Source organism: Onthophagus taurus, chromosome 7 (genome assembly GCF_036711975.1).
Source record: "Onthophagus taurus isolate NC chromosome 7, IU_Otau_3.0, whole genome shotgun sequence".
In the NCBI taxonomy this organism is placed as follows: Eukaryota; Metazoa; Arthropoda; class Insecta; order Coleoptera; family Scarabaeidae; genus Onthophagus; species Onthophagus taurus.
Window position 1 is genome coordinate 17299732 of NC_091972.1, and position 13282 is coordinate 17313013.

Consider the following 13282-nt stretch of genomic DNA (forward strand, 5'->3'; position numbering starts at 1 on the left):
TTTGACAGGTGTAATTGCCTTAGCTAATTGCATCTGAGGAATTCCCAACCAGTCCGAACGTTAATAGGAGCTACGTAGTGGCTCCAAACAGTTATTCTATGGTTGAAGCTTTTATATATAAACCCGATCCAACCTGTATTCTAGTGGTTCGGTTCTTAGCTGAATAATTCCAAAATATCCCCAACAGATGGCGCCACATACGTTCAATTTTTCTATGGTTCAAATTCAATTAAGGTTCTGATCAATAAGTCACCTCAGGTTCTGATAACACTAGACAACAAATTTATATTTTTACTTTCTCTTACAGTCGTAATAATAACAATAAAAACAAATTTATTCTGGCCCGTATTCTTCTTTCTGGAACTGTATGCTATCGTGCTGCTCTTCGGTACTTTCTGATATCAATGTCCAACAATAATCAACCAACATTTCACTGTTCCAGTTGCCCTGAAAATGTTTTTCAATAACAGAAATGTCTTGATTAAATCTCCCACAGTGTTCATCACTGACGTCGCCGAGATTCGTGGGAATGAAATCCAGATGCGAGTATAAAAGATGCCTCATGTTACGTCCCAGTTCATGATAACTTCTAAGAAATTCATTATCAATTGCTATGTAGTTGTTAGATTTTGTGTTTCCTAGAAAGTTTTCGATCACATTGTTAAAAGCATTTCAAGCACCACGTTCCAAGTCATTTAAAATCTCTTCAAATTGTGCATCTTGTTGTAGACGTTTAATTTTAATCCTACAAAAATTCCCTATTTGCGTTTTGCATTTGAAATATTGGGATATTTTCGTTGAAGGTATTGGAATCTTCGACCATTCTTATCCATTGCTTTGACGAAATTCTTCATCAAACCTAATTTTATGTACAATGGCGATAGAAATATTTTATTAGGTCCAGGAATATACTGAGCCTTGACTGGCGCTCAGTAAATTCAGGGCCGATCTCCCCTGAACCGTTTGTACCACTAGCTGTTAATACAGCTTCAAAGCTGATAAACTCCATCTCCCATCGAGCTTTCTGCGACAGATGGGATGGGACAGCAGCAGGTGTCTTTGCTAAGAAAACTCTGCTCTACCCTGACCGGAAGAGATCTACTCAGTTTCTAGGAAAATCAAAAAGTGACTTGAGGCTTCTCACCCACTTTCTGACCGGACACTGCAGGTTATATGCAGTGTTCTACATAAGCATATGTTCTATATGAAGCTGGCAAGTAGAGTGTCCCAACCTCGCGTACTTAAGGGAATACATTTTCGAAGTACCATGGCTCCAAATTTCGGATATAAGGAACATATGTTTCTGTTCTATATTAACGTTCATGAAAGGATTGGGCTGGTTTTCTGACCATTGAATGAACAGTAATTGTGGGGACGTACAAAGGGCCCGCTGGAGCCTAAGTGCTGTGAAGAAACTCACCCCCACGTGAAACTACATACATGGACTGCGTGGCCAGAGCCTTTTTGAGCTTTCAAACTCAATTTCGAAGCATAGATAAAAAGACGCCATTCTTCTGGTTTATGTTGATGACCTTATGTCAGCATCAAGTCATCGACATTATTGCAGAATGAAAGACCTTCTTTAGTTGAATAGTATAGTTGAAATACTGTGACAGTTCTTTTGGTGATTAGGATACACAGAAATATGTGTGCCTGGAGCTTACAGCTTCCATCCTTGAAGTCTAGATCCTAGTATTTCTGCTTGAGATTTTGACAAATTCAGATTTCGAATAAGGTCATTTAATTCTGACCGATTTACTAAGTGAGGTTCGTCCTCTTGGTATGGCAAATATGCATCATCGCTGGTCGATAACTATTTGTTCTTCTGCTTCTGTAATAGCATATTCTTCACTCGAAACACCTATAAGTCTTGGTACTGGTAAGCTTTCAGCTGTCACAAACAGAGTTAATTGAATCTAACGAGCCGTGCGTAACTCCCTATATACCCACATAGCCAGAAATCGACAACTGCCTAATTTGATTGACTCCAGAGGCCCCAACCAAATGAACGTGGTTTGAATGTTGTGACGTAGGAAACAGGCAAGGACATGGTCAGACATTCAATGTTAGGCAGTACAATATATCTTGCTTATATAAAAATCGCTTTAAAATTCTGTAAAATTTAATATACTTTTGAAAAAGCCATTTAAAAACATTTCTCAAAATCCTGACGCGATGGAATAAATTTAAAATTAGTTTCAGAATCAGCATGAAAAACGACATAAACTACACGTAATGGTGTATGAGAAAAGAAATTGTGTTTGGCAGTTCAATTATGATTGAACTACACTAATTTTATATAGTTTAGTCCTCTCTAATCTTCTTGTCAAATTGGTGTTGTCGAGGAGTTGGAATGCTTCAGAATTTACGTGTTGGAGAAGTCGTTGTTCATGACATCCTGCGATTTTGGGAATTATTTGAATAAGTATCTCTATTTCATGGTGCTTGTGGAGATCACAGCTGCGGAAGTACCAAGGTGCATCGACCATATGTCACAGTGCTTTGTTTTGTAGTCGTTGAATGATTTGAATATCACTTTTACTAGCGCAGCCCCAAAGATGTATAACCATACTGGCTTTAGTACTTGCTTATAAAGAAGCAGTTTATTGTGGATGGGTAACTTGGAGTTCGTTCCAAGCAATCAGTAAATTTTTAGTTAGCATGTTTTTTTAGTTATGCTGTTTTCATTTATTGGTGAAGTCTACTTGTACAGACTTGATACGCCAAGTTCTGGTCCAAGTATTTATTTTGTCCATAGAGGATTGCAATTTTTCAGCAGCTTCTTCATGATTTTTTCATATTACCATGATAGCGGTATCATCTGCAAACGTTGTCAACTGCAATGGTGTTCTGTTCAAGATAAGGAATATCACTTAGATAACAAGTAGAATACTGGGCCGAAGAAACTACCTTATGGCTCTCCAGCCTAGATCTTTCTTAAGTTAGAATAGGAATTCTCTTGCTTTATGCTAAAATATCTTCCTGTAAGATATGACTTTATCAAAAGCCTGACCTACATCTAGGAATATTGCAGAGCAGACTTCCTTTCCATCTAAAGATTTTTTAATAATTTTTGTAATCCTGTGTATCTGATCTATTATAGAGTGGCTTTCTCTGATCCCGAATTGGTGCGAAAGGATTAGGTTCTTTTCCTCTCTTATCGGTTTTAATCTTTTAGGAAATAGTTTTTGAAATAATTTCGAAATTACTGGCATCAAGAAAATAGGCCTGTATGACAACACTTCCTCAGATGACTTTCCTATTTTAGGAGTCATTATTACTTCCGCTATTTTTCACATCATAGGAACATATCTTAATCTAAATGTAGTGTTAATATGATAAGTCACTTTTACTATTGCTTTCTTTGGGAGCTGTTTAAGAATTTCTCTTGTGATTTGATCGAATCCAGGTGCTTTTTTTGGATTAATATTCGTTTTGACTTTTTTCCAAAACTTCTTTTGAGGTGGTGAGTAAAATCTCGCCATCCTCTTGTCTTGGTTCATTCCAGTCTTGTGGTACTTTGGTTGGAAGATCAATTCCAGATGTTCTGCAAATCTGGTTGCTTTTTATAGGTCATTCCGAGCCCAACTTCCATCAACCTTTCTGATTGGCGGGTTTTGGAGGGTAGGTCGTTTTAGACTTTTGGTGGCTTTCCACAAAGAGTAGTCAGTTTTAGCCAGTTTAGTCAGTCAAGCCAATCCATAATGAGATTTAAACTCGAGAATCTTTATTATACTCGACAAATTCTTCTGTAGAAGATTGTACTTCACCCAAACGTGTATATATAGTTGCCTACCTACTCATTTTGATGAATATAGTACAATAAAGTTGTATTCAATGATAATTAATTATTAATAAATATAAAACCGCATAAACCACATAAAAGTTTACAACAAAACGCATAAATGAAAGTGTTGCATTCATATTTTTAACCGCATTTGGATTATAAAAGGAAATAATCTTACAAAAGATACAAATATTAAGGTTACAAATTAATGATTAAATTTTTATCAATGATCATTTTTATAATAAGTTTTTTTAGATAATATATATAGTTTTGAATTCAACCTCGTCTATTTATAAGTTTGCCAAATCATTGGGGATTTCTCTTCGATGAATTCACTCATTTTCGTCTTTCTCCAAAGCAAGTTTACAGACGATGACGTATTGGAATGAAACCATTTTCGAAGAATATGACGCATAAATCTTTCACGTTACGTGAATAAGACCACGGTTTTCATCAATGTTGTGACGTCAACAAGTGTGTAATTTAATAAATCCCCTAAATTAATATAAATAATTTATTATTATAAGATTATGAGATGGTTACGAAATAGGAAAGAAAAGTTGGATATTCCAAAACCGTATTGCGGAATGTCCACATGAAGTAAAAGAAAATATTATTAGTCATTTATAAGCGAAGACTAAGAGAGAGGTTTGAAAATAGATAACCAAGCAGGAGTTTTTCCAATCGGTTTGGAGTTTTGTCTTGGTCTGTGCGTAATAGTCACCTCTTTTTAGCCCAACATAAAATGCGCGCGTTTTATAAGAAGTGGAGTCAAATGATTCGCAAAGATAATCGTGAGCAGAACGATTCCCCATCAAAAAAATTAATTGGAAAGAATTTATTTAACGTTAAGTGCTTTAAAAGAAAGTTTTGAGGTGAATAATTTTTATTTTAAATAAGGTGAGTGTATATTATGAAATTAATAGTGATTTTGCGAAAAGCCGGAAATATCTATCTGGCCATTATGGTTATAATTTTTGGTACATTTCTGAAGTGGGCACCCCACATTGCTACATTATTGCGATATTTGAATAAAAATGAAATTAATAAGAAAGCTGATAAGATATGTCAACTTTTTGGATCCAAGATACAAAATGAACTTTTTTGATGCTGACTTAACTCACGAAACAATTCTAAAAAGAGGATACTTTAATTAATAATTGGCGATATTTCCACAAGGATCCTTCAAGAAATAAATTTATCATAGAAAGTTATCGATAAAAATTGCAACATCGAAAATTTTATCAAAACATCAAATATTGTTTTCTCAAAAACTAAAAGTTATTTTTCAAAACGTGTTGGTTCGTTGGAAAGAGGACACTCTTATTAACATTTTGGAAAATTTTCATACTCATATTTCAAGAAATGGATTTTATATGAATTTTTAAAACTTAATCGGCCAAAAATTGCAAAATTCGAAAAAATTGTCGTTTATTTCAAAAATTTATTTCTCAAGAACTAAAAGTGTTTTTTCAAAACGGCTTTTTGCATTAAAAAGAGGATACTTTAATTAATAATTGGTGATATTTCCACAAGGATTCTTCAAGAAATTAAATTTATAGCAAATTTTGAAAGGTATCGATGAAAATTGCAACATCGAAAATTTTATCAAAACTTCAAATATTGTTTTCTCAAAAACTAAAAGCTATTTTTCAAAACGGGTTGGTTCATTGGAAAGAAGACACTTTTATTAACATTTTGACAAATTTTGATAACCATATTCCAAGAGCTGGATTTTATACGAATTTTTAAAACTTAATCGGCGAAAATTGCAAAATTCGAAAAAACTGTCATTTATTTCAAAAATTTATTTCTCAAAAACGAAAAGTGATTTTTCAAAACGGCTTTTTGCATTAAAAAGAGGATACTTTAATTATTAATCGACTGTGACAACAGCGACAGTTCCAATTACAAGCCAAGAGAAGATATATAGGCTGTCCGGATATTTTTGATACCTTGACCAAAAATATGATGATTTAACTCAACTTATCTATATACAAAATTGCTTAGTTTAGCCGTTATAGGGCTTTCAAAATAATAATATTTTTAAAAAAATTTTAAATAAGTCGAAAAATCCTCAGTGGATTTTATTCATTTTTTGGTCATGCGTTTGTTATAGAGAAAAATTATAGGGTGCTTAAAAACTTTGTCACAATAAATTATGCATCCATATCTTTTTAACCCCCTTTACAAACACTACCATTCTTTTTTTCGGAGTAGTTACTTTAATTTAGAAACTATTTTGTCTCTTACAAAATTTCAGTTGGGTGAACGGTTTAGCCACAAAAAAATATTTGCTAAATCTCCACAAGCGCGAATGAGTGATATAAGGTAACACTAATAACGTCTTTTTAATAGTTGGCTAGGTATAATTAATTTTAAAAATAAAAACAGTTTGTCACTTAAACTTGACAGCGGTATTCGTATTTTTTGTTTTGTTTTTTATCTTTGATTCATCATGAATGTTTAACGCCCTCTAGCGGCTAAACTAAGTAATTTTGTATATAGATAAGTTGAGTTAAATCATCATATTTTTAGTCAAGGTACTTGTGGTCTTGCATTGTACACGTCATTTCGGGACACCTGTATATCGTATTGGAATATTAATTTATTACAATGCGGTTGTTAATGACAAATCTGATATAAATAAAGTGGTATTCAATGAAAAAAGTCATATTGGGGTTGATCTTGATTATTATCTGCAGTGTCCAAAACCTAAAAGAGATACTAATTCCTTTGAACGGTGAAGTACTAAGTAATAGGTTTTTAATATCCGTCCAAAGCCGGATATTTGGTAACTATCCGGTATCCGGCCGGGTTTTAAAAAATGATCGGATAGGCCGGATAGTTAATTAAGATTTAAATTAAATCAAATTTGTTGATGATACTGGTTGCAACGAATTTATAAAAAATAGTGCTAATTTTCAAGTCCCAGATAGTATAGTGGTCAGTATCCCCGCCTGTCACGCGGGAGACCGGGGTTCGATTCCCCGTCTGGGAGATGTTTTTTTCCATTCATTTTAATTTTATTATTAACAAAATTAATTTTCATTTCAGTTAAATGTCTCGAGAACCTCAAAAACCTCACCAATTCGGTTGTAAATGTCAATCTTGCAATAGCGGATTACATTTATTAGCAAACGTAGCAAGTGGAAACTCATATTATAATTACCAACAACCCCACACGTCATCCTCATCATCATCATCATCAATGTTTTCAAAATCGTCAACTTCATCTTCATCGATGGTTTGTTCGTTTTGCAATAAAAGTTTTACGCATCGCGGCGATTTAAATAAACACGAGCGAATTCACACGGGGGAAGAACCGTATTCTTGTAAAATTTGCCAAAAAAGATTTAACAACACCTCGAATTTAAGTAGACATGAGAAAACGACGCACAGCAATGAGAGGCCGTTTAAATGCGATAGATGCGGAAGTGAATTTAATAGGAAAGATAAATTGGATAGTCATCAGAAAAGTAGAGGATGTAAAGGGAATTATTGAACAATGAAGAAGAAAGAAATGACTGAAAATATTTAAAGTTTACTGTGATATTTTAACATTCCATTGATTTATTTAAAAAATTTTTAGATGAATTTATTTAATTTTTATTTATTTTAAGTCCTTATGTTTTATAATTGTGTAAAAATTGATCAAATAAATTTTTTTTTTTTAAATTGAAACTTTTTTATCTTTCATCGTTCAATTTTGACATTGTGGTGATTTGTGCTATATCATTACAAGCTGGTAATAGATAAATATGAAATAATTATGGATTATGATTTATTGATGCATTCGCAATGTTTTTTATTCATAACGTCTTTCACCATCAGTTTAGGTACATACGTTGTAGTTGATTTAATTTAGAAAAATCGTCCAATTTTAACATTTCGTAATTCATGAAGTTGTCCATTTGTCTATTATATGATAACTAACTTCAGGTTTAAAATGTCAACCTCAATTTTGACATATTTGTAATTGTCGTGAAAAATCCTTTAAAATGAGCCCAAACATGACACGTTTAATTCCAATATTAGTCGAGATATAAGCAACTTCCGGTTTGAAATGTCAATGTCATTTTGACAAATTCTTTATTTTTATAAAATGTCTTAAAATTTATCAAAAAAACAAAAATACAATAAAAAAAATTAAAAATTAAGGTTGGTATTAATATTTAATAATTAAATTGCTATCTTCATTGTTGCTAACTTCGGGTTTAACGTTTTTTTATTGAAACTTCTTTTATTTTTTGTGATAAGTGCGTCTTGTTTGCACTCATTTTAAAGGTTTTTTAAATAAAGAATAACATCATGAAAGAACACTATGAAGTTGTCCATTTGTCTATTATATGATAACTAACTTCAGATTTAAAATGTCAACCTCAATTTTGACATATTTGTAATCTTCATTAAAAATCCTTTAAAATAAGAAAATGTCTTAAAATTTGTCACAAAAACAAAAATACAATGAAAAAATGAAAAATTAAGGTTGGTATTAATATTTAAAAATTATGTTGCTGATTTCAATGTTGCCAACTTTAATAATTTTTATTACAACTTTGTTGTTTTCCGAGATAAATGCATCATGTTTGAACTCATTTTAAAGGTTTTTTAATAAAGAATGCATGATGAAAGAACACCATGAAGTTGTCAATTTGTCTATTATATGATAACTAACTTCAAGTTTAAAATGTCACGTAACTGGTTCGTTAGAACTTTTTCAGGTTCCACTATTCGTAGAGGTTTGAAATTTTGGTAGCATGGGTTGTTCATTCGGATCTTTTGATCTTCCGGTCTACTGGAAGTAGACCATAACTTCGTTATTTTAAATAGAATACTATAGTTTTTATTACACCGTTTAATTGTAAGTAGAAAAATAGGTTGATTTTGATAAAAGTGATTGGTACCTAGCGTTTTTCGTTTTCGATTTATTTTGGATTACTCTTCAGATGCTGTCAAATAGATTGTCATTTGTTGTATGGGACTATCTTATACAGAATGGTGAAAAATTGAATTACTGTTTCTCCATATTCAATGGCGAGAAAGTCGAAAACTTTAAATGCAACTCCCATATTTTTTAGCCTGTCAGAAAGGGAATTTAATTCTTTACAAATTATCTATAAACATTCCTCTAAGACGCCCGGCCTAAACCTAAAACTTTCTTGTTCTAGGTCTAGTGTTAGTTCTAGTTTTAATTCTTATTTAACCCTAAATTCTTGTACATTTTAATTGATCTAAAAATTTTTTTTTTTGATTTAATCCACTTACCTTACTTATAATTTCATCCATTTACCCATTTTGAATTCAATACAACCTTTAAATCCAATTAATTATGTGTTTTCCATTAAAAAAACTTAAAAATTCAACGTCAATTTTGACAAGCAACTGTGATATTTGGATCTTAATCACCATGGTAACGAGTCAAGTTGGATAACCTTAAAATAATAAAATCTTATTTCGACTTTTTTATCAATTCTAACCTAATTTTTATTAATTTCAAAACAATTCGAATTCTTTACGATTATCTCGCATTTTTTTTAAATATCTTTATATTTTTGTTTTTATAACAACAGCGCGCCCCAGGGATCTTTGATAGAAGAACTTGGAACTGATTGTATGTCGAAATCGCACCGTAAGATGGCATTAGCGTCTATACTGAAATAATTTAATTAAACTAACAATTTTATTATTAATAGTGAGAATGATGAGAGACAGCAATAACAATTATTACCAGTATCATTCTTTTAATTTAAAAAGTATAGATTCCAATTCGTGTTATATTTTTAAATTTGCCGCTAACTTCAACTTTTAAAATTATAAAGTTGAAGTTTGTTCAGAATGACAGATGAAAACGTCATTTTAAAGTGATTTTTCGGTAAGAGGATGATAAAGTAATAATGGTATGATTAAATAATTAGATTATAATTGACATTATAGCCCTGTTTCAGCTAACATTATAACTGGTTGGAAGCTCGTCAGATGCAAGTGATATTCAAATGTTGCGGCATTATTTGACAGGTGTAATTGCCTTAGATAATTGCATCTGAGGAATTCCCAACCAGTCGGAACGTTAATTGGACCCACATAGTGGCTCCAAACACTTTCCAAACAGTTATTCTGTGGATGGAGCTTTTATATATAAACTCAATCCAACCTGTATTCTAGTGGTTCGGTTCTTAGCTGAATAATTCCAAAATATCCCCAACAGATGGCGCCACATACGTTTAATTTTTAGTACGAAGTTTTTGTTTAGAGAGTTGCATTTGTACGAAAACAGCGTTTATAAGGAGTTGGATAATTATACAGTATGTTTACTCAACGGACCTTGGGTATATCTTTGAGCAGTGTAATATACAGCAGCCAAGGTCATTTACGGCCGAGACGTTAGAATCAAGAACAACAAGCATAAACTGCAAGTTAGCTGCGGACCAAACACTATCTAATGGTTAATATCTTCAAGATATAATGAATAGATCAGGTCGTTTCGCCATTTCGTTTTCACAGTATGTTTTCGAGTCAAGTTGTTGGATTTATAAAAAAAAACAGAGTAAAAATTCAAATTTTTTCATAATTTACAAACAATTTAAATATTATTTAGAACCAATAGCTAAGACATACATAGCACCAATTTAACACCACGTACAACAAATAGAATTTAATGAAGAGATTCAGAAAGTAAAATCTGGAAGAAACAAGTTCACTAATAAATAAATCATCACAAAAAATTTGTTAAAAAAATTACATTTTGTTCCGTAAGCGGTACAGCTCAATGTTCTTCGAATCGTCGTTTAACAAATATTTCTTAACCGCATTGTAACTGTTAACAGCGTATTCCTTTAAATCTACATCTTTGGTTATTACACCGTAAAATATTTCCTTATCAGCTTTGTCTAGTTTTTCTTCTAGTTTAATACATTTGCTGTTATCAAATGTCCATTTTCTGACTGTAAAGTGCCGCACAGTTTGCATTGATAACATGAGACGCTTTTGAATGGTAACCAAACTAAAATTTGAAAACGTTAATCATTTAAGAACAATCACATCTTATTTAAGACATACAAAGGTTTTTGAAAGAAGATGATTAATATGAAATCGACCAACAATGCTGGAATTAATTGAAAGATAAAGGATACAGTCATAAATATACAATAAGATTTTGTAATGTATATTTCAGGATACCAAAGAGCATGTTTGAATGGTTCTTTACGCGCTGTTGCAACAAATACATCAGTTATATAACGCCAAGTGTATGGAAATCTATTAGTTATGTTTATTGTAGGCGTTGATAAATAACTAAAAGAATTGAAATAAATTTTAATTTTATCTAATTATTAAAGAAATATTTACTTGGTCTTTGCTCTTTCGTATCCACAACATATCACGCTATTTATGGCGAAATCCACGGGAATAACTTCCGGTACACTATCGCCATCCACTAAACCTGATTTCAAAATCCCTTTTGCACTCGCTACAAACATTCCCATGGGGCCATAAAAATTATCAACCCAACCAGGCGTTGGTTCAGACAAAGAAGGAACAACTAAAAAAAACTTATAATTTTTCTTCTGCAATGATTTGAAACGTACCAATTGATGGTCTTGTTATAATTAATGGTATTTTATCACCCATATCAACGGCTATAATTTCAGCAAGTCGTTTAGTAAACGTATAAGTATTTGGATGAGGACCTAATAACCTTTTAGTAATAACATTTAAGCACTTTTCATCCATCCACTCCACTATATCAATAATCTTGTATGGATCAACATCAATTGGGTACACTTTCTCCTCCATATTCTCAATTTCGACGTTGCAATAAGCGGTGGATAAATGAACAACCGACTGGAAGATATTTTTTTAGCTATTTAACATAAAAAACTTTTTAAACGTACTTGCAAATTTTTCATGTCCATACAAAATTTAAACAACTCGTAAGTTGATTTAGTATTTGTAATAACAGCTTCTTTTAATGAAAGGTCCATGCGAACGGAAGCGGCGATGTGAAACACAACGGATACTTCATCAACTAATTTTTCCCTATCATTTAGCGACATATCAAAACCTTCTTTGGTTATATCCCCGCAAACCGCTTCAATTTTTTCGTTGGCTTTTTCGTTTAAATCGTTAAAGGTGAAAATCTTTTTGAGAAAAAATGTTTTATTCGCTAAAAATATGAAATATTTTTTTAAAAAAACTTACATCGCTATTCGTTAATTGCTTAATTCTTTCTTTGGGAGTGTAACCTTTTTTGGGTCGCAATAAAATGTAGATTTTCTTAATATCGGGTACACTCCTGATTAATTTTTCTAAAAGAACTTTTCCCATAAAACCCGTTGCTCCTGTGATAAACACAGTTTTTCCAGTGTAAAATTCAACAATTGGACTTCTCATTTTTTGTATTTTACGGTATTCAGATCGAACAGAAATTTGTTAATAATAATTTTCCACACGGGCTCTTTTATTTATATCTTACTGTGTTAAATAAATCGATTTAAACCAAGCCAATTATTGTTTTTTATGGCTTTTGTGACATAATTAGGGGATTAGAGCATTTCATTTCAATTTTAACCGTCGGCGTCGTTTAAACTAAAAATAATAATCAGGAAATTTTTATTTACTGTATGATTAAACAGGTATTCGTTAAATCGTTCTTTTTGGGATAAAATATGTTTGGAAAATCTTATAACTAAAATTAAAGTTTTTTGCAATAAAAAATATCCAACTCCCATAATCATATTAAATACAAATCTTTTGCAATGAATTAATCTTTGGTGTCGTTCGGATTAATTAGAAGACCCTGTATATTATTAGGCGATTAGATTAATTCATGGAAATTTCAACATTAATGCAATCAAATTTACTTAATACCTTTAGCAATTTTTTCTTTAATAACACACGTTTACAAATTCTGATAAACTTTTGTATCCGACCGAATGAGCGTGTTATAAATTTTATGACATCAGATCCGTATTAATAAGTAATTACGTTACTTTTAATAAAATTTGATAAAATTAGCAGAGGCGTTGAAAATATGAAGAAAGAAACTTTGACGCGCTATATCTCGTTAAGGAAGCATTTGGGACCTCATGTATATTAAGACTTTTCATCTTAATTTTTGTTGTATTACCTGCCCTAGAAGTCTGTCAGCGGTTTTTTGAATCACCCTGTATAAATGCAGTAACCATAGTTACGAAACTACTGTGAACTTGCACTGTCCCACATAAAATGCAACATAGCTTAATAGTACAGGTAGTTTTGCAGAGGAAAAGTTTTGCTTGGAAAAGGTGACGTCATTATGACAATCTTGAGTTTTCGTCCGTCTTAAGATACGCACTGCTAAACCCGAATGTTTCTAATTCTGGCCATTCTGGTTCTAGTGTTAGTTCTACTTTTCGTCCAATTAAAATATCCCACAATCAAACGCTGAATAACAATTATAACTAGGATTAATACTAGACCTAGAAACATTCGGATTTAGTCGCACGTCTCTCAAGA

The 13282-nt window shown here is 32.0% G+C and overlaps 1 protein-coding gene and 1 non-coding gene across 2 annotated transcripts; one reads left to right on the plus strand and one right to left on the minus strand.

Moving 5' to 3' along the window:
- Positions 1-6716: 6716 nt before the first annotated feature.
- On the plus strand, positions 6717-6788 carry TRNAD-GUC (transfer RNA aspartic acid (anticodon GUC)). The gene has a single exon. It is a non-coding gene; the product is annotated as a tRNA-Asp (tRNA).
- A 3593-nt stretch (positions 6789-10381) lies between these two features.
- Positions 10382-12183, minus strand: LOC111420421 (fatty acyl-CoA reductase 1-like). The gene is made up of 7 exons (XM_071197191.1): positions 11987-12183; positions 11680-11925; positions 11374-11629; positions 11135-11327; positions 10847-11080; positions 10530-10790; positions 10382-10469 (listed from the first exon to the last, which is right to left on the minus strand). The coding sequence occupies exons 1-7, from the start codon at positions 12176-12178 to the stop codon at positions 10382-10384; spliced, it is 1470 nt and encodes a 489-aa protein (XP_071053292.1). The 5' UTR covers positions 12179-12183.
- Between the last annotated feature and the right edge of the window lie 1099 nt (positions 12184-13282).

What these genes read in the sequence shown, in the direction of transcription:
- LOC111420421 (XM_071197191.1), bottom strand. Translation starts at nt 12,178, where the DNA reads ATGAGAAGTCCAATTGTTGAATTTTACACTGGAAAAACTGTGTTTATC. An exon ending in AGCAATTAACGAATAGCGAT is followed by an intron (nt 11,926 to 11,986) that starts GTAAGTTTTTTT and finishes TTTCTCAAAAAG; the next exon opens with ATTTTCACCTTTAACGATTT. An exon ending in ATCTTCTTTCAAAAACCTTT is followed by an intron (nt 10,791 to 10,846) that starts GTATGTCTTAAA and finishes TTCAAATTTTAG; the next exon opens with TTTGGTTACCATTCAAAAGC.